Raw genomic sequence first — 27,045 nt, 5'->3', positions numbered from 1 at the left:
AAAGAAAATACATTGTACATTTTGATAGTTACCATAGAATTGACAGAAAATATACAGAAAATATATTATTTCCAGAAGCTTTTAAAAAATGATTCATAGAAATAAATTTTAGAGCACTAAAAATTAATCATTCATACATATGTGGAAAGAATATAGATAAATTTGGGGAAAAATCAGGGTGCTTAACTCAATGAAATCTTAGTTTTCTCACTTCTAAGGAGACTTTGGAGATTTAGGAGACTTGGGATGAAACTAATAATTATAAAGCATCTACATTGTTGCAGGATAGTGTCTATGAGAGAGATATTATTATACTGATTTTATAGATCATAAAAAGAAAACTACAGACCAATATCTCTTATGAATATAGATGCAAAAATTCTCAACAAAAGCCTAACAAACCGAATTCAGGTGCTTATCAAAAAAATAAACCATCATGACCAATTGGGCATCATCCCAGAGATGCAGGGCTAGTTCAACATATGCAAATCTATAAATGTAATTCACCACATAAATAGAAGCAAAAACAAAGACCATATGATCCTCTCCACAGACACAGAAAAAGCATTCAACAAAATTCAACACCCTTTTAGGATTAGAACACTTAACAAAATAGGCATAGACAGGACTTACCTAAAAATGATACAAGCCATATATGACAAACACACAGTCAACATCACACTGAATGGGGAAAAATTGAAAGCATTCCGACTTACACCTAAAACCAGACAAGGTTTCCCTTTATCACTGCTTCTATTCAACGTAATGCTGGAAGTCCTAGCCAGAGCAATCAGACAAGAGAAAGAAATCAAGGGCATCAAAATGGGGTCAGAAGAGGTCAAATTATCCCTCTTTGCTGAAGATATGATTTTATATCTGGAAAACCCTAAAGATTCTGCCACAGATTACTGGAATTGATAAACAAAACCAGCAAAGTCTCAGGTTACAAAATCAATGTACACAAATCAGTAGCATTCATATACACCAACAACGGTCATACTGAGAACCAAACCAAATACTCAATACCCTTCACAATAGCAACAAAGAAAGTAAAATACCTAGGAATGTATTTAACTAAGGAGGTAAAAGATCTCTACAGGGAGAACTACGAAACACTGAGGAAGGAAATAGCAGAGGACGTAAACAGGTAGAAAACCATACCATGCCCATGGGTCGGCAGAATCAACATTGCTAAAATGTCTATACTACACAAAGTGATCTACACACTCAATGCAATCCCTATTAAAATACCAACATCATTTTTGCAGATCTAGAAAAAATAATTCTATGCTTTGTATGGAACCAGAGAAGACCCCTTATGGCAAAAGCAATCTTATGCAAAAAGAACAAATTGGGAAGCATCAATTTATCAGACTTCAAGCTATACTACAAGGCTATAGTAACTAAAACAGCATGGTACTGGCACAAGAACAGAGACATAGACCAATGGAACAGAACTGAGAACCCAGATATAAAATCATCCTCATATAGCCATCTAATATTTGACAAAGCAGAAAAAAAAATACACTGGGAAAAAAGAATCCTTATTCAATAAATGGTGCTGGGAAAACTGGATAGCCCCATGTAGAAGAGTGAAACAGCATCTGCACCTTTCACCTCTCACAAAAATCAACTCACAGTGGATAACAGACTTAAACCTAAGGTGTGAAACTAAGAATTCTAGAAGAAAATATTGGAAAAAGTATTATACACATTGGCCTAGGCAAAGAATTTATGAGGAAGGCCCCAAAGGCAATCACAAAAATAAATAAATGGGACTTGATCAAATTAAAAAGCTTCTGCACAGCCAAGGAAACTATCATGAGAACAAACAGACAACCTACAGAATGGGAGAAAATATTTAAATGTTACACATCTGGTAAATGGCTGATAACTAGAATTTATATAGAACTCAGGAAAATCAGCAAGGAAAAAATCAAACAACCTTATCAAAAAGTGGGCAAAGGACATGAACAGAAACTTTTCAAAAGAAGATAGACCAATGGCTAACAAACATATGAAAAAGTGCTCAACATCTCTAATCGTCAGGAAAATGAAAATCAAAACCACAATGAGATATCACTTATCTCCAGTGAGAATGACCTTTATCAAAAAGTCCCAAAACAATAAATGTTGGCATGGATGCGGAGAGATAGGAACACTCACACTGCTGGTGGGACTGCAAACTAGTACAACCTCTGTGGAAAGCAATATGGAGATACCTCAAAGAGATACAAGTAGAACTACCATTTGATCCAGCAATCCCATTCCTGGGCATCTGCCCAAAAGAACAAAAGACATTCTATAAAAAAGACATCTGCACTCGGATGTTTATGGCAGCACAATTCACAATTGCAAAGATGTGGAAACAACCCCAGTGCCCATCAATACATGAGTGGATTAATAAAATGTGGTGTATGTATACCATGGAGTTCTACTCAGCCACAAAATCAATGGTGATCTAGCACCTCTTGTATTATCCTAGATAGAGCTGGAGCCCGTTCTACTAAGTGAAGTATCCCAAAAATGGAAATACAAGCACCACATGTATTCACCATCAAATTGGTGTTAAGTGATCAACACTCAAGTGTACATATAGTAATAACATTCACTGGGTGTCAGGCAGATGGGAGGGGGGAGGACGGGATGAGTAAATACACACCTAATGGGTGCGGTGCACACCGTCTGGGGATGGACACGCTTGAAGCTCTGAATCAGGTGGGGCAAGGGAAATATACGTAACCTAAACATTTGTACCCCCATAATATGCTGAAATACAAAAATATTAAAAAATAATAAATAAATAAAAATAATATACATCACTTATCAAGAAAAACTGAGGAATGGAGATGTTTAAAAATTTGTTATAGTCACATAGGTAGAAATACTCAGAACTAGACTTAAAATGCGGTTACTCTGACTCTGTACTGTACCACAAATTATAAGGAAGTATAACTAGTCTTTCTTGCTGGAAATAAATCAACTATTTTTACCCTTTATCCAACACTAGAGGTGGATCAGAAACAAACATCATAAATTTATGTGTCAGGTAAAACACATTCACTAAGAAAGTAGATTTTTTCAAAGAAGGGTCATTGCAACCTCTCTTTATTTAATAAACAGGACTCTGGAATGTGTGGAAACAAAATTTTAGAACTAAATTCTAGATCTTTCTATGTCACTATTTCACTACATATTTGAAGTATGAATAATCCTTCTTAGGACTATAATACCAATCATGCTGACTAAAAGTGAACTGGGACTGTCAGCCAAAATCACGATCATGGATACTCTTTCCTTCTCTTCCTGGATTTAGTCAGGGAGGCAACTAGAATTCCCCAGGTGCTCTGTCTGTCTGGCAAATTTCTCACTTTGTCATGCTCTTTCTTTTCTAAGTTCCTGAGATGAATTATTAGATTGTTGATTTGTGACTCATACTAAAATTTAAAAGGAAATTGCAATTTAAGTAATTTGGCCAAGGTTTATTCACAATTAATAAAATTTAGAATTTGAGCTCCAGGAAGTATGGCTTAACCATGACACAATAAAACATATTTTTCTGAGATAAGTGATTGAAACTTTGAGAGAGTTGGCTTTTGTTTGTTGGTTGGTTGGTTTGCTTGTTTCTTATTCTCATTGTTAAATAGTTAAAATTCATTAGGAGCAATGGGGACACCTAGTACAGCTGTCATAGAGTGGATTTGTGAGAGGTGTTAGAGAGATTTGCCTGGAAAAGTGATCACTTGGGTGAGTTTTAAAGGAAGCAGTGTTTCCCAAGTAGATGGGGGGAGCACTGATGGGTGGAAAACATTCTCAAAGGAGAGAACGAAAGCAGCAAAGACATGGAAGTTAAAAAGAGAATGGAAGTCCTAATAGCAACAAGTGAATCGAGTATCTGGAGTTGAGTTCACCCTGTAACCAGGGCGAGGGGAGCAACTGAGCCAACACAGGGCTGCAGGGCTTTGATCCTGGAGGCCATGTGCTGTAAGATCCTGCTTGTCCATCAGTTTGGAAGTTACTTGCACTGGGAAACCTCTACATGCATCTAAAGGTATTTTTTGGCCCTGGTGCACAGGTCACACCATGACCTTTTTGATATCTACCATAGGCATGGTGGGAAGGCCATGCATGGTAACCTACAGGTTCAAGATGTGTGCAAAATGAGGGACGGTGGATACTGGATTTAAAAGACATTTATTAGACACATATGACATACAAGTGACTGTGATAGGTTTTGCAAAAGATGAATATTGGATAAAGCCAAAACTCCAAACATGAAATTACTCTTTCAGACTTAACTTGAACCCTTCCTTCTACAACATATTAAATAATTAGTCTTTTATTCTATTTCTGTAGTAAGGACATCCTTATGATTTCAACAATTTCTAATTATTTAAATTTATTTCCATTACAGCTGAGCACCATCTAATACATTAGATTTGGACACCATTCCATGGCTTTTTGAAAAAGTGGATTTTAATATCAACTTTATATTTACATTTTCTTAAGATTGTTGTTTAGAATTTTTGGAAACAGTATTTGAGTAATTAAATTACACTGTGACCATATCATGTAACTCAAGACATACAGGAATGCCAAAATTGCAAAACGATATATGTCAGGAGGAAAAAAAGGAAGGAAATGAAGAAACATCAAGGGAAATATTTTTTATCTTACTAAGTGTCTATAGTGCCCATGAAAACAGCATGATGACTCTGGTACTATGGAAGTAAAATTTAGGAAGTTGAGGGATGAGTTATAAACCACAACAAACACATCATGCACAGTGTATGTAGTTCAAGTAGGAAAGTTACAAATTATCATAAACAGCTTAATAATCAGAAAATATCGTCTGTAACATTTCAACATTTTGAAATGTGTTGATACATTCATTATGATGCATACAGGATCTTTTCAGAAAATGTTCTCTATGCACTGGAAAAACAAATGTGATTTATGCAGTTGCTGGGTGAAGTGTCTGTATATGTCAGTCAGTCCAAGCTGGTTCATTATGTTGCTTCACTCTTGTATACTGTTACTGAATATTTACTGTTTTATGCATTGAGTAGTGAAAGAGTTTATTAGAATCTTTAACTATGATTACGTATTTGTCTATTGCTCTTTTGTAGTCTCTCCATTGTGCTTTATGTATTTTGATAGTATGTTATAAAATTCAGAAAATGTTAGAATTGCTTTATCTCTTGTAGAATTTTTTTGTCGCTTTTTATTTTGAATCATCTTTCTTTATCTCTAAGACTACTACTTCCTCAAGGTGTACTATTTTAACTAGTCCTTCATTCATACATCAATTATTAATAAATATACTAAGAATTGATCTTAATTGTATATTAGCAGTTATTAATAAATAATAAATATATTAATATAGCCATGACAGATTTCTTTCAATTACTTTTAGCATGATATAACACTTAATTCTTTTCATGTCAAGCTTTTTGAGGCCTAATACATATTGTTTTACCTTTCTCATTTCATTTTTTAATTGACACATAATAATTGTACATACTTATGGGGTACATAGAGATGTTTCCAGACAGATGATGTATAGTGATCAGATCTGGGTAATTAGCATAGCCATCATTTCAAACATTTATCATTTTTTTGAGTTTGGGACAGTAAATATACTCCTTCTAGCTTTTTGAAATTATATATTATTGTTACCTTCAGCCTTCCCACAGTGGTATAGAATATCAGAGCTTATTCCTTCTATTTAGTTATAATTTAAATTATGTTTATTTTAAGGAGCATAAACATGCCTTATTTATATAGTGTGATAACTTTTAATTTTTAATAGGAGTGCTTCTTCCATTTAAAGATACTGTAATTGTTAATATAATTGTATTTAAGTCTACTAACTTGCTATGCCTTTTGTCCTATCTTCTGAAAAATAAAATTTTTAATTTGGAATAATTTTAGATTTATAAAATTTGTGTAGATCTTTTGGAGTATTTACGTACCTGGCCTTTAGCTCAGCAATCCCCCAATGTTCGTGCCTTACATAATCATATTACATTTGTCAAAACTAAAGAATGAACATCGGTACATTGTTATTAACTAAACTTGAGTCTTTACTCACATTACATCAATTTTCCAGTAAAGTCTTTTTTCTATTCCAGGATTGCATCCAGTATACAACATTGCATTTAGTTCTCTTGTTTCATTTGTCTCCTCTGATCTATGACAGTTTCTTAGTTTTGTCTTGTTTTTCACGACCTTGACAGTTTTGAAGAATACTTGAGAGGCATTTTATAGAATGTCCCTCAATTAGAATTTGTATGATGTCCTTCTCCTGACTAGTCTGGGGTTTTGGAATTTGTGGAAGAATATAAATGGAGTTGAGGTGTCCTTCCCACCGTATTCTATCAGATGGTACATAATATTCACATGCCATAACTGGTGATAATTACTTTGATCACTTGGTTAAGGTGGCATCTGCCAAATTTCTACAATATAATGCTTTTATTTTTCCTTTTTCCTAGACTCTTCTTTGGAAGCAAGTCACTAAGTCCAATTCACACTCGGGGAACATAATTAAGCTTCATGTTCAGGAAGACAGAGACTGTACTCTTATTATTAGGACTCTTTTTATAAAGAAGATTCATCCTTTCTCTCCCTGTCACATTTGTTGTTTTGTTCCTTCATTCCTTCATTGCTGTCCTCTTTTGGATTATTTGGGTATTTTCTTTTATTCCATTTTATATCCTTTTCAGATTAAGTCCAAAGTTTTGCATTATCCTTTTCAGTGGTTGCCTTATAAATTGCAACATATATTCTTGCTATATTACAATTTTCCTTAATACTTTCTCTAACAATTGAAGAAACATGTTATATCATAAATCTATTTATCGCCCAACATTTCCTTTGTGCTATTTTCATCATAAATATTTAACTTTGCTATATGTATTTATCTCAGTAGAAGATCATCCTTATTATTTTTTTAAATAGCACAAATTGCTTGAGTTCTGAGGAAGGATCCACTTTTCCACCTTTTGCTCCCAACATCATTAAAGGGAAAATAACTGCGTAATTGTTTGAAACACCACTTACCAAAAGCATTTAGTAGGGGTTCTTGTTAAAATATTTATAACATTCAAAAAGCTGTAAAGAATTAATCTTGAAAACCAAATTGGTCTGTGTGAAAATCAGCAACATTTTCTATAAAATTAGAGTTATCAAGCTGTTTGAGGGGGAAGTGTATACTTTCTCAGAGCATCAACTAATCTTTGATTGAGAGAAATATAGGGAAAGTGCTACCCAGAAGAAATAACCCACAGTCTACCTATATCACACCTTGGGCAACCAGGAGGACCAAAAGGACAAAAAGAATCAAACAAAACTTAAGTATGTATTTAAAACACAGTTTATTTTCATGTCAATTATAAAAATGTAACAGTAAATGTAACTTCTCTCTTCCAAGGCAGAGAAACATTGCATAATGAACATTAAACAGGGCAGTATGCCCTACAAGCAAGACATAAAATGTCCAAGGGAAGCTTCAACATAAACATGTTGACCACATGATGTGAAATCATTTCAATAAATAACTGACATTCTTTTAAAAGTACAAAAATAGACATGCACACACATTCCCTTACCCTAACACTGATGTCACTAATTGCTTGGATGCCCCACTTCCCACCCCACCTAGCACAGTGGCTGACACTGGATGGCCTCCCACTGAATATTAGTTTAATGAGACATTGCAAATCCGTCATCTTCACATTAAATAATTATCAGGACTGAGCTATGTTTGATGAAACACAGACACAGTTTTAAATAATAACATGTAAAATAACAAAATACAAGCTTTGAGAAATAAATAAATACATAAATAAATAGAACTCTCATAGGAATTACTCAAACACATTAAGCCCTTTGCAGGTGACCCGGAAACCAGCTGTTCTCATTTCATTTTTAGCTCTTGTAAGGGCAGGGATTGCCCTGCAGGAACCGCCACCACCAGTGAGCTGCTGAGCTGCTTACTTCTCTCCAGGTCAGTTGCTGCTGCCCCTAGGATGAGAAAAGGGTTCCTGTTACAGGGGCTCAGGAAGGCTGCTCTTCTCTTACTCTGGCCCCTGAGGCTTGGAGGAATTTCTGCCTGCAGACTCCTGCCCAGCCCTCCACTCAGGGGACCCCTGACTGTACCCACCGCCCTGTGTAGCCAAAAACTCGGGCTCCTGAATGCTTTGTATTGAGGAACAATACAAAAGAAGGCTGTGGATGCAACTACCTTCTTGGTTTGAAGGAGTCAAAATGTATTGCTCACTGAGGGTCTGTCCCATGATGTTAAAATTTACATCCCAGACCTCACTGAAGCCACACACCACGCTATGAAAGAGCTACTTTTATCTACCCTATTTTGCTGAAATTCAGAGATATTAAATAATGTCACAGGAATCCTAGTCTTGAGCTTCGGTGGTCTCACTGCAATGTTCTTGCTCTTCCCCAAGAAGACTTAGAGGCCCAAGATGCTCAAAACCAGAGGTTCCACTTTTCAGATCCAAAGCCCAGGAGGGAATGAGGTCCCTTAATAGGTAGTATTTTCATTTCAGCATCATTAGCCAAATCACTTAATCTCCAAGGAACACACATTTACCCTCACTCATTTGAACAGGGGGGTGGGTGGGGGCTGGACGACACTGAAATATCCTCTGGCACCAAAGCATATTAATAACCTTAATGGCATATTTCATCGTGAAAGTAATAACGTATTTCAGTCCTCCAGCCAACCCCTGTGTTTCTCTGAAACATACATCTCCCTGATATAACCCAGTGGGCAGAAGTCAGTATTTCTGACCAACAACTCCAGCCCCATGTTGAAATAAAACCGTAACTCACTTGTTGAACATCTTTTCGATGATTTTCTTAACCATGGGGGCTGCGGGGTTGAGACAGGCTTCCTGCCCATTCTTGAGCTGGGCTCTGCAGAGAGAAGAGAGGATCCCATGAGGCAGGAGGTCGGGCTGGGGGTTGGGGTGGGACAGCGGGGGGCAGGGCAGCGGGAGGGAGGGTCGGGCGCATCTGGCAGCAGCAGCGGCAGTGAGGGGCGGCACTTACATGACTTCGGTTTCGGCGCAGTGGGGTCCTGGAGGCGTCACCTTCACACTTTGGATGTTCTTGAGGTGAATTCCCTGCAGGGTCTGCAGGCACTGGCAGCGCAGTTCAGCGACCACGGGCGCCCCTGCGGGGAGAAGAGACTGGGTTAGCGGGGCTGTCCCGGGATGGGCGCCACATAAAGCCCGGTCCCGCCCCGGGGTGGGGTCGCAGGGCGCGGGTCCCACCTGCTGCGCGCTGGGCGGCGGCGACCAGGAGCAGGAGCAGCAGCGCGGCCGGCAGCAGCCGGGGAGCGCGGGGGACGGCGGAGGCGACGCGGGCCATGGCTCGGCTGGAGGGCGGCGGTGCGTGCGGTGGAGATCGGCTTGAGGGGCTTGTGGTGCTGTCTGTGGCTCCCGAGGTCCGGGTCTGTGGCTCCCGAGATCGGCGAACCCCTTTTATGCACGGTTTGAACGGGAAATCCCGGGCCAGGGAAATTCCCGGAGCTCCAGGTCATTCTCTGAGTCCGGAAGGCAGGCGCAGGCCCCGCCCCTGGGGCGCAGTCGGAGGGGACCCGCCGCTGACGCCGCTGCCTCGTCCTCCCGCTTAACTCCTGTGTACTCTGGAATATTTGCTATTTTCCCCAAATCCGTAGAGAGGCAGTGAGGGGCCCTCAGCGCTGTCATTACCACCGGGGAGCGCGCTCGGGGGGGCCCAGTGACACCAGTGTGGGGGACAGGAAAGAGCTGGGGGCGGACCCGGGAGACCCAAGACAGGGAGGCAAGACATCCTTAGAGGAAGAGAGTTGTGTCTATCAGTCTTGTCCTTAGGGAGGGACGCGGTGCAGGCTAGATTTTGCTGACCTGGCTATCCTCTATCTATAATTCCTATTATCTATCTGTAGATCCTCTCTCTCTCCGATGTTGACTTTTTCATAATTGATATGCATCTGTAATCAATGATCTCCGTCAAAAATGCAGCCTCATCTTGAATTCCAGAGAGGAATGTTCAGCTTGTTCCTTGTGCTGTATATTCTCTAACCACACTTAGACTATCTTGTTTAGTTCTCCATTTGGTGGGAATAGGAATCAGTGGCAAAAGTTGAATCCAGTGTTAGTTTCAGGGAAACGGAGGGCTATAACATGACCTCTTCTTTCATATCCTGCATTATTTCCTTCTTCCCTCTGAAATGCTGCAACTCCCCAAATTCCCTGGAGATTTCCTTTTCTCTGCATGAGGGATCCAGATTTGACCTACAAAGTATGGGACCTGCCTGGTGTGGGAGCACCCACAGCCCTGAAGCAGCAAACACATGCATGTGGATGAAATAGGCAATGTCGATCATAGGTAAAACCACATTCCATTTACTACAGAACTGCCTGGTATTCAGTGTTGGTCTCCCTTTCTCTCCAAACATTGACATGTCTCTGTTTTCTGATCCGAAATCTCAAAATGTGTTAACCTGATGCCTTCATCACTTTTTCTGCAGAAGTTTTAGAGAATTTATTGGATTCATCATTAGGTTTGAGAGGGTTTAAGTGTGATTCTCCAGCTTAGGTTCAGATCTCTCTGAGACTTGGAATGAGATGGGAGGAAGGAGAGGAAAAAGGTGTAGGGGTGAGGGGAACCTTGCCCTTTCCCCTGAAAGTTCGCTGAAAGATCAATTCACAATTAAGGCAGATTAATAATAGGAAGGTTTTTACCATGAACGTGGGAAGAATCACAGAGTGATCACCCAACATGCCAATGAGGTTCAGATGTTTTTGTGCCTGTCCTTTTGGAGGGGACAGGGAGATGGAGACGAGGGATACAGGTAATTCTGTTTAGGGGCAACAAATGGTGCTAGGGAGGATAAATGGATTGGGGGAACAGATTGACTTGTAAATGATTCTCTTTGCAAATTAATGAACCTGGGAGACAGGCATTATGTTTAAATGATTTGGTCCAGGTCTGGTTGCATCCTTGATCTTCTTTCCTGTAATATATTGAGATGACAGGGAGAGAAGGGCAAGTCAATTGCCCCTTCGGTCTTCTGATCCTCAGTCCAGTTTATGCAGATAGAGGGAAAGCCCCTTCCAGTGCCTTTTGATCTTGAATGGCCTTTAATTCAATACCAAGGAACCATAATATGTGGTGAAATTTCCCGAGCTTCTTCAAAAGGAAGTCCTCTTCCCCAGGGACAAATGTCTCCACAACAGGGCTCTGTACAGCCCAGCTCAAGTGGTAAGACACTGTGCTTCTAGCCAACCACAGAGCAAGCAACTGCATTTTATGGTTGTGACTATGCTTGTGACTTTTTGTTAAAGCGTCCAGTACTAAAAAATAATATATAACTTTACCATGGAGAAACTATCCCTCTACCAAATAATGAAGATTAACGTCATCGGTGTGATGTCATGCGGATATCAGGTACCCCTCAGATGTGCTGTCATAGGAAGGGCATGAGAAGAATACTTCTTTAGTTTTGTTTCCAAAAATTTATAACCCAACCTAATTATGAGAAAAACATTCTTCAAACCCAACTTGAAGAGTAGTAACTAGCTGAGCACTGCTCTTCTGAACTGTCAAAGGGATGAAAAATAAGGAAAGACTAAATAACTGTCAGAGTCCAGAGGAAATTAAGAAGACGTGACACCTATGTGATATTTTGGATCCTGAAACAGAAAGAGAACATTAATGGAAAAACTGGTGAAATCCAGTTTAGTTTGAAGTGTAGTTAAAAGAAATATACCAGTGTTAGTGTTCCAGCTTTGACAAATATGCCATGGTAATGTAAAATGTTTACTTATAGGGGACTGGGTGAATTTATTGTTATAAATATAAAATTATCACAGAATAAAATTTTATTTTTTTCAAAGATTCTCATTCTCAATTAACTTAGAACACCACCAGAATGACAGGAATGCACATTCATGCTTTACCAGCTAGCTTTCGAGAAAGGAAATTGAATTTTTGTTGAGTACCTATTTGTTCAACATGAAAATCCAAAATATCTGCTTCCTCATTTTGGACACTTCATCCTGTCTCATAGGATTACATAGATTTCCTTCAGCATTCATCATGGTGTCTAGATCTTTCATCTAGTTCCTGTAACTGAGGAAAAACAGAGTGTTGCTGTAATGGTCTCCAGACCCAACCCAAAACTCACGTAATGAGAGAGCTTGAGAGAGTAGAGCTCCAATTAGCCACAGAAGCAGCCAAAAGAAGGAAGCAAGCCAAGGAGCAGCTGATGTTTGTAGCTGATGTAGAATTAGACTCTTGGGAATGACTTGGTCAAAATACTTGTTTTTGTAAATGAAGCAAAAAGGAAAGCTTATTTTTGCTGTTATTTTCTCCTTAATCTGCCACTTGAATCCATGAGATCTCTCTAAAGCAAAATGTAAAATGTAGAAGCAATGGAATGCTATAGCCTGGAACAATAAACACATTCATTCTCTTGTCTGAACAAGTATTTCTTCAAGACAATTAATTTTCAAGGGTTGAATGCCAGATATCCATGCATTCTTTAAGCCTATGTGAATAATGATGCTTAAAAAAAATGGAAGAAACTTTTAGAACAGAAGCTTTGTTGGTTGAATTCCACTTGCCTTGTAATCATTATGTAACCTTTCAGAATGGACAGTGAAATCCAGCGTGCTCACATTTTTGAGGACACTGTTTTTTGATTCCAGTCGTTGCTACGGCAACCAGCTGCCTGCAGGTGTGACCTGGCAGCTCTTTGCCTCAGCTGCATCAGGTGTCTGTCACTTTCTGGCCCAGTGTTTCTCTGTTGCTGCTGAAAGAGCTCAGGAAATTTCGCACCAAAATATAACTCCTTGGTATCAAGAATATTTTGACTTGAAGGCCCTTTGAGAGCAACAGGCATTGGTAGGGGCTTCCCCTTTGTCTGCATAAACTGGGCTGACCCATCAAAAGAACAATGGACTTCATTTCCCCTCCCTGTTATGTCAATATACTACAGGGAAAACAATCAAGAATGCAAGCAGACCTGGCCCAAATAATTTTAAATATAATGCCTGTCTCTCAGGTTAATTTAATTTGCAAAGAGACTCATGTACAAGTCAATCCATTTCCCCCATCCATTCATCCTCCTTAGCAACCATTTATTGCCCCTAAACAGAATTACCTATATTCCTCACTTCCCCCACCCCTTAAAACGAGTATATAAAAATATCTGGATCCCATCAGGATATGGGGTAATCACCCTGTGATTCTCCCCATGCCCATGGTAAATAAACCTTTTCCTCTCATTAATCTGCCTTAAGTGTGAGTTGATCTTTCAGTGAACTTTCGGGGGAGGGGGGGGCGGGAAGGAAAAGTTTCCCTTCACTGCCATGGAACATTCCTTTCCCATGAGGAACAGGAGCTAATGATAATTCTTCAGTCTTATACATTGGGAACATTCTCCCAAATAAATGAGCTGCATGGCAGGCCCATGACTCAGGTTCTCCTTTACTGGGGCAGCCTGGACTGAGGCATGGCTCCATCCTAAGAAGCAACCATGCTGACCCACAGGCAAGAACAGGCAGTGTAGCTCTGCTCTACCCAGCTTGCCTTAAGAACTTGTCCCAAAATATCTGCAACTATTTCCCTAAAGGCATCTCTTCTGGTGTAATGACTCTGGCTCCTAAGGGAGAAGAGCAAAGATGTGTGAACATGGCACTAAATTCCAGGATTCACCCTACCCCACAGTCTAAGGGCACAGTATGTGCCAGAGTCAGGGTCAGCCTCCATATTCAGTCTTTCCAGAGATGGCTTCTATGGTTTTGTAACAGAGAGAATGGCCTGGAAAACTGCCCCCACTCTTTTGGGAACTGCAGCCTGGCCTGCATCCCTGAGGCAGGTTAAGTCTTTTATTAAAACTCCCACATGGTGCCAGCCCCCCAGGTGGGAGGCTGTCAGAGTTCACAGGCTTTGTTTTTGGCAGAGACGGGAGGATTAAAATAGCCACAGCAATTGGGAGGATTAAAATAGCCACAGCCATTGCCTGAAGCCCAGAACCCTCCCTTTAAAAGCTCTGTATTGCTGCTTATGTTCCGGAAATACGGGATTTTGAGATGAGAAGATCTGTCGTATTTCCTCCTTTGTCAGCAAACTCTCTTTCCTTCCTCCTCCAAGTGCTTGTCCTCATTCTTCTTATTCAGCCTTATAGGTTTTCCATAACACTTTCCTCTTTTTTTTTTTTCTTTGAAAAGAGGCCCTAGATCACCACCTGCTCTCAGTGCCTGGCGTTCAGGGGGAATGACACATCCTTCAATTCCTTCCTGTCACCCTACTAAAACCAACAGGAACAATACTGCTGATTGATTCTGAGGTGGGCAATTGACTGAAGCCTCCACTAATCAACAACAGTCCCTAGAATTTGTGCTGGAACAGTTGAAAAAGAGGTTCTTAATTATTCCTAGTGTCGCTAAACTAGTAAAATGGGGCCTAGAGTTCTGCCAATGCTGTGAGACAACCTGCCTGAAAATGAATTGGTCCAGAAAAAAGCACAAGTAAGACAGGAATGAGGACAAATTTCTAACCACATTGTTTGGACACCCAGGTTCTACAGCTGACTCTAATATACATATACACACATACACATATATACATATATATGCATGTATGCTTCTCTGTATTTGGAACAGGTTTTACTTTTTTCTTTTTGTTTTGTGAAGATGGTTTAAATTACTTTTCTCTTGCCAGTGAAATAGTTTTGCCTAACACCATCTATCATCCTCACTTCTACTAGAGATAACTCTCAACACAAATTGCTTTATTTACTTTATTGGTCAGGCATCTATCCATTCATCAATTCACCATTTATCTACCACTTACAAGCCAGGAACTAAATTGTCACTATTATGTGGGAGGTTAAAAAAAAAAAAAAAGAACTCAGAGATAGAGAACAGAATGATGGTTATCAGAGGTGGAGAAGGGTAGTGGGGAGGGGGGATAAGAGTGGATGTTTAATGGGTACAAAATATGGTTAGATAGAAGAAATAAGATCTTGTGTTCAGTAGCAAAATAGGGCAACGGTAGGTAACAATAATTTGTTTTATATTTCAAAATAAATAAAAGAGTGGAATTGAAATACTCCTAACACAAAGAAATGATAAATGCTTGGGGTAATGGACTCCAATTACCCTGATTTGATCATTATATGTTGTATGCTTGTATCAAAATACATGTACCCCATAAATATGTACAACAATTCTGTATTGATAATATTCCTAATTGAAAATAAAAAAATTAAACCTGCTATTAGTGGGGATTTAGGCACCTTGAGGAACATTAGTTATCATGGTTGGAGGAATTAAGGCAGGGCCAAGCTACCCACTTTTCCATTTTTTTTTTCCATCATGACAGCCTACTATTATCCATTTTTATATACATGTAAATGCCTTCTGACAAAAGATTTTATTTACTTCTGCACAGATACACTCTGTCAAAATATATTTGTTATCTCAGATTACACATAAGAACGTTTGCCTTGTCCTTGTGTATTTAACCAGCACAAATAAATCACACCTTTTGTCGTGTCTTTCCACAAGGGTCAGGGATGACCAGTGTCAAAAGCTTAATTCAATGTTTAATCTAGGACAAAGTGTCGTAATCCTAGTGAACTTCCTTCTTCTGTGAAATTCTGGAACTTCCAAAGCTTGAGTTAATCCGTGAGCACCACATTTTTTGGTGTAAGAAAGTGCTGATTCATCCATGAAGTAAGGACTTAGTGGTCCCTCTGGAGTTGCTGGGAGTGTGAGGAGCGACCGCTACACTGGGCTCATAGCGTCTACAGTTTCCAGTCTGTTCAAGCACCGAAAGCGTCATAAACATCAAGAGATGATGAATAGCACCCTTTGCTCATCTAAGCAACAAAAAGATGTGTTCCTCTGAGATACACGAAGTGCTAGATCACAAATCTCATCCCACTTCCTTGTTTTATGGACGCAAATCTCATTTCACTTCCATGTTACATAGATTTTCTTGCCTCCAGTGATTTGATTTCTCCTCTAGACAAACAATTGTGGGCAAGTTTTGCCTTTACTGATTTCTCATAAGACACTTCAATTGTTAACCCTAGTTTTTGTTGTTCAGAAGCTTGTTTTTCACCCTGAGTTTTAATGTCCTTTTTCAGTTACAGGGAGGTGTCAGATGGTGTGGCTGTGGTGCTGGATGCCAATCTGTGAGAGATGTGGAGCTGTCCTGCAGGAAGGTGTGCAGAGGGCCAGCAAGTGGAGGGATGGGATGCTCCAGAGGTGCTGGAGAGGCACAGAGCGGTACAGGCTGACCCCAGAGATTACAGGTTCAGTTCCAGACCAATAAAGTAAATATCACAGTAAAGCCAGTCACACAAATTTTTTATATGAGTGTTATAAGACTTATGTTTATACCATCTGTAGTTTCTTAAGTGTGTAATAGAATTAGGTCTGAAAAAACAAGGCACATACCTTAATTAAAAATACTTTATTGCTAAAAAAAAAAAAATGCTAACGATCACCTGAGCCTTCAGTGAATCTTTTGCTGGTGGAGGGTCTTGCCTCAATGTCAAAGGCTACTGACTGATCAAGGTGGGGGTTATTGAAGTTTGGGGTGGCTGTGACAATTTCTTAAAATAACAATGAAGTTTGGCCCATCAAGTGACTCTTGTTTTCACAAATGATTTCTCTGTAGCATGTAATCCTGTTTGATAGCATTTTACTCACAGAACTTATTTCAAAATTGGAGTCAATCCTCTCAAACCCAGCTGCTGCTTTATCAACTAAGTTCTTGTAATATTCTAAACCTTTTGTTGTCATTTCAACAATGTGCACAGCATCTTCACTAGGAGTAGATTCCATTTCAAGAAATAATTGTCTTTGCTCATCCATGAGAAGTAACTCCTCATCCATTCAAGTTATTTCATGAGATTCCAGCAATTCAGCCCCATCTTCTAATTCTAGTTCTCTAGCTACTTCCACTACACCTAAAGTTACTTCCTCCACTGAAGTCTTAAACTCTTCAAAGTCATCCAAGAGGGTTTGAATCAACTTCTTCCCAACTCCTGTTAATGTTGACATTTTGACCTCGTCCCATGAATTATGAATGTCCTTAATGGCATCTAGAATGATGAATCCTCTAGAGATTTTTAATTGACTTTGCCCAGATCCATCAGAGAAATCACTATCTGTGGTGGATATAGCCTTACAAAATATATTTCTTAAATAATAAAACTTAAAATTCAAATTACTCTTTGATCCATGTGCTGCAGAATGGATGTTGCATTAGCAGGCATGAAAACAACATTCATCTCCTTGTACATCGCCATCAAAGCTCTTTGGTGACCAGAAGCATTGTCAATGAGCAGTAATATTTTAACAGGAATCTTTTTTCTGAGCAATAGTTCTCAACAGTGGGGTTAAAACATTCAGTAAACCATGCTATCCACAGATGTGCTGTCATTCAGGCTTTGTTGTTCCAATTATAGAGCACTGCCAGAGTAGATTTAGCATCATGCTTAAGGGCCCTAGTATTTTCAAAATGGTAAATACACCTTGGTTTCAATGTCGTGTCACTAACTGTATTAGCCCCTAATAAGAAAATCAGCCTGTCCTTTGAAGCTTTGAAGATAGGCATTGACTTCATCTCTCCAGCTATGAAAGTCCTAAATGGCATCTTCTTCCAACAGAAGGCTGTTTTGTCCACACTGAAACTCTGTTGTTTAGTGTAGCCCCCTCATCACTTGTCTGAGCTGGATCTTTTGGATAATTTGATGCAGCTTCTGCATATGGATTTGCTGCTTCACCTTCCTTGAACTTTTATGTTATGGAGATGGCTTCTTTCCTTAAACCTCATGAACCAACCTCTGCTGGTTTCCAACTTTTCTTCTGCAGCTTCTTCACCTCTCTCTTTCTTCACAGAATTGAAGAAAATTAGGCCCTTGCTCTGGATTAGGCCCTGGCTTAACAGAATGTTGTCCCTGATTTGATCTTCTATCCAGACCACTAAAACTTTCCCCATATCAGCAATAAAGATTGTTTGGCTTTCTTATCCTTCATGTGTTCACTGGAGCAGCACCTTTAATTTTCTCCTTTGCTCTCACATCTTGGCTAACTCTTTGATGCAAGAGGCTCAGCTTTCTGCCAACCTTGGTTTTCCATATGCCTTTCTCACTAAGCTTAATCATTCCTAGCTATTGATTTAAAGTGAAAGACATGTGACTCTTTCTCTTATTTGATCAATTATAGACCATTGTGGAGTTACTAATTGGCCTACTGTCAATATTGTGTATCAGGCAACAGGGAGGTCCCAAGAGAGGAAGAAAGATGGGGAACAGCTGATGAAGCAGTTAGAACACACATAACATTTATTGATTAAGTTCACCGTCTTGTATGGGTGTAGTTCCTGGAGCCCCAGAACAATTACAATAGCAACATCATTAATTGTAATTGTTATGTTAATGCGATTTGTTACCCTAAGCTGCTAACTTTGGCTTCTATCAAAGCTTTCACAATAATTCAATGGTCAATCGCCTTCTGTTCTTCATTTTATAAGCAACTGAGGTTTATTTATTACACAAGTTTTAGGCATAAAGTTATGGCTCATTCTACAAATATGACACTGGCTACTTAGAATGTTTTATTCCTTTGGCTACTATTGTAAATTTTTTGATGCTCCATTTCCCCTGAGGATTTGCTTCTGCCAATATTTTGAGTTAGATTTGGACATCATTACAGCAAAGTATTTTCTGTTTTCTTAAGTTATAAGGAGAATAAAGTTCTGGACAGCCTCCTGCTAATACTAAAATCTTCCACCTGGTCTGGTTTCTTGTATATTTGTCATTTCTACCTGGTTTGAGCTCCTTACCCCTTCTCATAATAGAAGCCTGGTTTTCCTTTGGAAACATTCTCTGTCCTCTCACTATGGGTAATTCAGGTAGGGTGACCCTACTCCCAAGCCTCACGAGTGAGCTGACTACCCAAAGCGGTACTGTCCAAACCTTCCTGTCTGGGTCCAACTCTCAGTGACCCCAACAGGCTCAGGAGTGAGCAAGTGACCTAAGCCTGGCCAAGTCAGGAAAATTCTCTGAAGCCCATTTTGGCAGGAAATGGTGGCAAAATCGGGGCCTTGTTTCTTGTTTGGTTACAGCTGTTAAATCAGAAGCTTGGAGCTTTGTCAATGCTTGAGAAGAGCCTGCCTAAAATAAAGCCAACACAGAGAAGAGCAGCCAGACCTGGAGTGGAACTGATTGCTCAGGAGAATGATTGATCTCCAGGGTCCAGCCTTATCTCATGTACTCATCAGTTTCAGAGAGAAATGAAATAATTTCCCTTTTCACTGTGACAATTTGAGTTAGCTTTTTCTTACTGACTCCAAATACTGCTTATCTTTTTAACCAGAAGGGCATTTCCACTTGAATTATAATAAATTCCTTTCTTTCTGCATTCATTTAAGCATTTTTATTGATCATTTTTCTCAACATTTGTAATGTAGAGATGAAATTATGGGCGATGGATTAAGACGTGCTCTTCTACACTCTAACTCTCAATGCAATAGGGGAGATGAATACGCAAATAGAAGCATTTAGAAGAGGCTGGTAAATACCATAATAAACTAAGCTATTAGGAGCAACGGGGACACCTAATACAAGTTTTGTCAAGTGGATTTGTGAGAGGTTTTCATTACTATTTACCATAAGGAGGGTGGGAAGGCCATGGTAATTTACAGGTTCAAGGTATGTACAGAAAATGAGGATGGTGGATATTAAATTCAACAGACATTTATTAGACACATACAACATACAAGGGACTGTGATCAGTTTTGCAAAGATGAATAGTAGATAAAGCCAAAACTCGAAACATGACATATTTCTTTGATACTAAACTTGCATACTTCCTTCTGCAACATAGTTAGTCTTTTCCTCTCTTTCTGTAATAAGGACATCTTGATGATTTCAATAATCTCTAATTATTTGTATTTATTTTAATTAAAACTGAGCACCATCTAATATATTAGATTTGGACATCATTCCAAGGCTTTTTGAAAAAATTGATTCTAATATAAACTTTACATTTTCTTAAGATTATTTTTTAAACTTTTGTGGAAGTAGTATTGAGTAATTAAATTACGTTGTGGCCATATCATGTAAGTCAAAAAATACAACAGTGCCAAAATCACTAAAGAATACGTCAGGACAAAAATATAGGAAATGAGGAAACATCTCCATGGAAACATATTTGTCACACTAGATGGCTATATCAGACATGAAAACAGCATGACAACTCTAGTATTATGGAAGTAAAATTTAGGAAATTGGGAGATATGAGTTGTAAACCACAGCAAACACGTCACGCAGAGTGTATGGATGTATAGTTCAACTCTGATGGTTAGAAATCATTGTTAAAAATTTGATCAGAAAACGTCCTCTGTAACTTTTCAAAATTTTGCAATGTGTTGATACATTCTTTAGGGTCCATATTAGCATCTGTATTAGAAAATGTTCCCTGTGCACTGGAAAAACAAATGAGATTTATGCAATTGCTGGGTAAAGTGTCTATGTGAGTCAGACCAAGTTGGTTGATTACGTTGCTTCACTCTTCTATATTATTTCTGAATGTTTCCTGTTTTGCATATTGAGTATTGAAAGAGTTTGTTAGAATCTTTAACTATGATTATGTATTTGTCTGTTGCTCTTTTGTCTCTCCATTTTGCTTTTTTTGATAATATGTTAAGTTCATAAAACAGGATTGTTTTCTCTCTTGTAGACTTGTTTTATTCCTTTTTATTTTGACTCAGCCTTATTTATCTTTAAGACCACTTCTTCCTTAAGGCATAATATATTATTTAGGCCTTATGTAATACATTATTAATAAATATGCTAATACTTTATATTAATCATATGTTAGTCATTATTAATAACTAATCAATATAATAATATATTCCTGTCAGGTATCTTTCACTTAGTTTTTACATGATATGACACTTGTAATTCTTTAAATTTCAAGCTATCTGGGGCCGTTTTTTTTTTTTACTTTTCTTATTTCATCTTTTCAATTGACATGGAATAATTATACTTATGTATGGCATACGCAGTGATATTTGCACACATATAAAATCAGGGTACTAGTACATCCATCGTATCAAACATTTATCATTTTTTTGTGTTAGGAACATTCAATGGCCTCCTTCTAGCTGTTTGAAATTTATAAAATATTATTGTTAACTATAGTCATCATACAGTGGTATAGAACACTAGAACTTATTCCTTCTATCTAGCTATAATTTAAATTATGTCTCTTTTGAGAAGCATAAATGTCTTATTAATATTTATACAATCTGGTAATCTGACTTTTAATAGGAATGCTTCTTCTATTTAAATTTACTATAATTTTTAATATAATGTTATTTGTCTACTATCTTGCTATTCTATTTGCCCTATCTTTTTAAAAATAAACTTTTTAATTTAGAATTTTACATTTACAAAAAATTTATATAAATAATACAGAGAGTACTAAATTTTGACATCTTACTTAATCGCAGTCCATTTCTCCAAACTAGAAAATTAACATGGATACATTGTTATTAACTAAACTCTTGCCTTTTCTCAGATTTCCCCAGTTTTACAGTTATTTCTTTTTTCCATTCCCGGATCCAAGCAAGTATACCACATCACATTTAGTCCTCCTGTCTCCTTTGTCTCCTCTGATCTGTGACAGTTTCTTAGTTTGTCTTGTTTCTCATGACCTTAATGGTTCTGAAGATTACTTGTTAGGCGTTTTGTAGAATGTCCCTCAATTTGAATTTGTATGATGTCCTACTCACGATTATTCTGGAGTTTGAGATTTTGTCAAAGAACACAAATGGAGCTGAGGTGCCCTTCCCATCACATTCTATCAGGGAGTGCATAATATTCACATGCCACAACTGGTGATAATAATTTTGATCACTTCCTTAAAGCTGTGTCTGCCAAATTTCTCCATATACAGCTTTTATTTTTCCTTTTTGGTAGTTATTTAAAATAAGTCACTAAGTCTAGCCCACACTAAGGTGGGGAGAGGAATTAAGCTTCACCTTCAGGAAGGCAAAGACTGTACTCATACTATTAGGAATTCTTTTATAAAGATTCTTCATTTCTTGGCTGGGCATGGTGGCTCATGCCTATAATCCCAGCACTTTGGGAGGCTGAGGCAGGAGAAGTCTTTGAGGCCAGAAAGTTCAAGATTTTTCACTTCTTCCTGTCCCATTTTCTGTGTTGTATCTTTATTCTTCAATACCTGTCTTCTTTTGTATTATTCAGGTATTTTCCTTTATTCCGTTTTATATCCTTTTCAGATTGTGAAGACCAAAATCTTGCATTTGCCTTTTTAGTAGATGCCCTGTAAGTTATAACATGTGTTCTCGATACATTACAATTTTCCTTAACACTTTCTCTCTAACAATTGAAGAAATGTTATATATTCATTTATCTCCCTGTCCTTTGTGTTACTGTCATCATATATTTATCACTGTAGGTAATTATTACTATTATTTTAAAAAGCACATACTTTTTGAGTTCTGAGGAAGAACCTACTATTCCACCATTTGCTCCTGACCCTCATTAAAAGGTAAACAATTGCATAATTGCTTGAAAAACCACTTACTGAAGTATTTAGTAGGGGCTCTTGTTAAAATATTCATAAAATTCTTAAGTTTGTAATGAACTAATTTGAATGACAAATTGATCTGTGTGAAAAACTAATATTTTATATAAACTAGAATTATCAAGGTATTGGGGGAAGTGTGTTTGTGTACTTTCTTAGAGTATTAACTAATCTTTTTTTGTAAAAAAAATATAAGGAAAAGTGCCAGCCAGAAGCAGGCACAGAATAAGATATAAACCACAATCTAACAGTACCACCTTGGGCACCTAGGAGGAAGGAAAGGTCAAAAAAAAAAAATATATAATAATAATCAAACAAAACCCACGCACATTCTTTTTTAAAAAAATTTTATTTTCACGTCATTTATAAAAACATAAGAGTACTTCTCAGTTACAAGGCAAAGAGACACGTTGCATAATGAACATTAAACAAGGCAGTATGCCCTACAAGGAAGACATAAAATGTCCAAGGGAAGCTTCAACATAAAAATGTTGACTATATAACATGAGATAATTTCAATAAATAAAAACTGACATTTTTTTAAAAGTACAAAAATAGACATGCACACACATTCCCTTACCCTAACACTGATGTCACTAATTCCTTGGATGCCCCACTTCCCACCCCACCTAGCACAGTGGCTGACACTGGATGGCCTCCCACTGAATATTAGTTTAATGAGACATTGCAAATCCATCATCTTCACATTAAATAATTATCAGGACTGAGCTATGTTTGATGAAACACAGTCACAGTTTTAAATAAAATCATGTAAAATATTAAAATACAAGCTTTGAAAAATAAATAAATACATAAATAAATAGAACTCTCACAGGAATTACTCAAACACATTAAGCCGTTTGCAGGTGACCCAGAAACCAGCTGTTCTCATTTCATTTTTAGCTCCTGTAAGGGCAGGGATTGCCCTGCAGGAACCGCCACCACCAATGAGCTGCTGAGCTGCTTACTTCTCTCCAGGTCAGTTGCTGCTGCCCCTAGGATGAGAAAAGGGTTCCTGTTACAGGGGCTCAGGAAGGCTGCTCTTCTCTTACTCTGGCCCCTGAGGCTTGGAGGGATTTCTGCCTGCAGACTCCTGCCCAGCCCTCCACTCAGGGGACCCCTGGCTGTACCCACCGCCCTGTGTAGCCAAAAACTCGGGCTCCTGAATGCTTTGTATTGAGGAACAATACAAAAGAAGGCTGTGGATGCAACTACCTTCTTGGTTTGAAGGAGTCAAAATGTATTGCTCACTGAGGGTCTGTCCCATGATGTTAAAATTTACATGCCAGACCTCATTGAAGCCACACACTACGCTATGAAATAGTTATTAATAATTTGGCTGCAACTCAAAGAGATTAAACAATGTTCACAGGGATTCTAGCCGTGAGCTCAGGGGGGAGTCTCACTGCAATGTCCCTGATCTTCAACAGGAAGACTTAGAGCCCAAAGTGCCCCAAACTAGAGGTTCCACTTTTCAGGTCTGAAGCTCAGGAGGGAATGAGGTTCCTTAATAGGTAGTAAGCATTTTAGCATCATTAGCCAAATCACTTAATCTCCAAGGAACACACATTTACCCTCACTCATTTGAACAGGGGGGTGGGTGGGGGCTGGACGACATTGAAATATCCTCTGGCACCAAAGCATATTAATAACCTTAATGGCATATTTCATCGTGAAAGTAATAACGTGTTTCAGTTCTCCAGCCAACCCCTGGGTTTCCCTCATATATATATACATATATATCTCCCTGATATAGCCCAGTGGGCAGAAGTCAGTATTTCTGACCAACAACTCCAGCCCCATGTTTAAATAAAACCGTAACTCACTTGTTGAGCATCTTTTCGATGATTTTCTTAACCATGGGGGCTGCGGGGTTGAGACAGGCTTCCTGCCCATTCTTGAGCTGGGCTCTGCAGAGAGAAGAGAGGATCCCATGAGGCAGGAGGTCGGGCTGGGGGTTGGGGTGGGACAGCGGGGGGTGGGACAGCGGGGGTCAGGGCAGCGGGAGGGAGGGTCGGGCGCATCTGGCAGCAGCAGCGGCAGTGAGGGGCGGCACTTACATGACTTCGGTTTCGGCGCAGTGGGGTCCCGGAGGCGTCACCTTCACACTTTGGATGTTCTTGAGGTGAATTCCCTGCAGGGTCTGCAGGCACTGGCAGCGCAGTTCAGCGACCACGGGCGCCCCTGCGGGGAGGAGAGACTGGGTTAGCGGGGCTGTCCCCGGATGGGCGCCACATAAAGCCCGGTCCCGCCCCGGGGTGGGGTCCCAGGGCGCGGGTCCCACCTGCTGCGCGCTGGGCGGCGGCGACCAGGAGCAGGAGCAGCAGCGCGGCCGGCAGCAGCCGGGGAGCGCGGGGGACGGCGGAGGCGACGCGGGCCATGGCTCGGCTGGAGGGCGGCGGTGCGTGCGGTGGAGATCGGCTTGAGGGGCTTGTGGTGCTGTCTGTGGCTCCCGAGGTCCGGGTCTGTGGCTCCCGAGATCGGCGAACCCCTTTTATGCACGGTTGGGGCGGGAAAGCCCGGAATCCCCGGGCCAGGGAAATTCCCGGATTCCAGGTCATTCTCTTGAGTCCGGAAGGCAGGCGCCGGCCCCGCCCCTGGGGACAGTCGGGAGGGGACCCGCCGCTGACGCCCCTGCCTCGCCCTCCCGCTTAGCTCCCGTGTACCCTGGGACTCTGGAATATTTGTTTTCTGTCCCAGATTCCCAGATAAGCAGTGAGTTGCTGGCCTCGCTGGAGTTACCGCCCGAGGGGGAGACCGTGGGCTCCGGGTGACCTCAGCGGGCAGGCGCTGGGCCATGTAGGGACTGGGCTACATCTTTTCAGGAAAAAGTTCCTGCTCTGGGAGTCGTTGCAGTTACTGGCATTGGAAGAGTTAAGGTGGGAATGGCAACGTCTCTGGTCTAGCTCCCCGCTTTCTCTTCGACTTGTGTTTTGCCAATTTCATTCATCTCTGAAATAAACCAACTCTTTAAAAATACATCTGTCATCTCAGAATACCTGTAAGAACGTTTGTCTTGTTCCTGATGTTTTATTATCTCAAATAAATCACGAGTGTGCTGTGTTCTTCTGCAGCAGAGGGCGGGGCTGGGGTGGGCAGCAGACCATTGTCACAGTTTACTTCAATGCTAATTTTAGGATACAGCGCTGTCATCTCCCATCCGTCCTCTCTTTGAAATCTCGGAACTCCTCACACTTTAGAAATTCCGGGAGCATCACCTTTTTGTTGTATGGGAGGCTGTGTTTTGATTGGTGAAAGCTACTGGGGAGCTGTGAAGAGACGTGTTGAGCTCCTGAGGTCCGCCTGTTCTAGTACTGTCCCTGGACAGAAAAGGTCTTAGACACCAGAAGGGGAGTACCAAATGTGATTTTGCCTGTTTACTTGTCTAAGTGTAAACAGATGTGTCTTTGCTATGTAAACACTAGATTTCTAACTTAATGCCATTTCATGTCATCTGTATTTACCTGCATCCTGGGCCTGATTCCATCTCGAGAAATAACTGTCAGCCTACTTTTAGTTGATGAGAATGCCAATAAAGCTATCCAGTCTGTTTAGCTGATGCCTTCTCACTAGGTAACCGACTTTTCACCAGCAATTTCAATGCCTCTCCCCGCGCCCTCGCCCCCTTTTACATTAAACTGCATGTTCTAAGTTGATTCTCCAGGGTGGATACAGACCTCTGGGATATGTAGGATACTCTGCCACTGCTGTGAGGAGTGCTGGGGAGCCACAGCTGGTCTGCCTCAGGAATAGCTTGTTAGCTGAATGTAGAGCTCTAGAAATAGCTTGGCAAGGCCGTGAGGGCTGAAACCTCAGCTATACCACTTACTTGCCCCATGATCACTGGCAATTTATCTAACCCCTATGTATTCATGTTTTTCCTCTGTAAAAGAGCTTATAATAGTGCCTACTGCACAGGGTTGTTACGAGTATAAAATGTGCTCACATTTGTAAAACATCAGCCCATATTAAGTGTTATACAGATATTTGTTAAATAAACAAAATAGAGGTAGTGTTTTACAATCTTACTGTTACGGACTGAATGTGTCCCCCCTCAAATTTCTATATTGAAGCCCTCGCCTCCAATGTGATATTAGGAGGTGGGGCCTTTGGGAGGTAATTAGGTTTAGATGAAGTCATGAGGGTAGGGCCGCCATGATGGATTAATAGGTGCCCTTACAAGAAAAGATCAGAGTTCTCTCTCTCTCTCTCTCTCTCTATTTTGAGGGCACAGCAAAAAGATGCTCATCTGCAAACTAGGAGGAGTGCCTGCACCAGACATGGAATCTGCCAGCACCTTAATCTTGGATTTCCCAGCCTCAAGAACAGTGAAATAAGTGTTTTTTGTTGAAGCAATCCAAGAAATGACTATCTCCCTGCCTTGGGCATTAAC

General features: G+C 39.8%; 2 protein-coding genes across 2 annotated transcripts; both read right to left on the bottom strand.

Annotated features, from left to right (window-relative positions):
* Window positions 1-7,513: 7,513 nt before the first annotated feature.
* Window positions 7,514-9,449, bottom strand: LOC138374427 (growth-regulated protein homolog gamma-like). The gene is made up of 4 exons (XM_069457260.1): window positions 9,300-9,449; window positions 9,076-9,199; window positions 8,857-8,940; window positions 7,514-8,028 (listed from the first exon to the last, which is right to left on the bottom strand). The coding sequence occupies exons 1-4, from the start codon at window positions 9,394-9,396 to the stop codon at window positions 8,013-8,015; spliced, it is 321 nt and encodes a 106-aa protein (XP_069313361.1). The 5' UTR covers window positions 9,397-9,449; the 3' UTR covers window positions 7,514-8,012.
* Window positions 9,450-23,011: 13,562 nt separating this feature from the next.
* LOC138374316 (growth-regulated protein homolog gamma-like) lies at window positions 23,012-25,138 on the bottom strand. Its single transcript, XM_069457042.1, has 4 exons — window positions 24,937-25,138; window positions 24,713-24,836; window positions 24,479-24,562; window positions 23,012-23,647 (listed from the first exon to the last, which is right to left on the bottom strand). The coding sequence occupies exons 1-4, from the start codon at window positions 25,031-25,033 to the stop codon at window positions 23,632-23,634; spliced, it is 321 nt and encodes a 106-aa protein (XP_069313143.1). The 5' UTR covers window positions 25,034-25,138; the 3' UTR covers window positions 23,012-23,631.
* Window positions 25,139-27,045: the final 1,907 nt, after the last annotated feature.

This window comes from Eulemur rufifrons, chromosome 24 (genome assembly GCF_041146395.1).
Source record: "Eulemur rufifrons isolate Redbay chromosome 24, OSU_ERuf_1, whole genome shotgun sequence".
In the NCBI taxonomy this organism is placed as follows: domain Eukaryota; kingdom Metazoa; phylum Chordata; class Mammalia; order Primates; family Lemuridae; genus Eulemur; species Eulemur rufifrons.
Note: the sequence above shows the minus strand (reverse complement) of the source record. Positions and strands in the feature narration are given on the sequence as shown.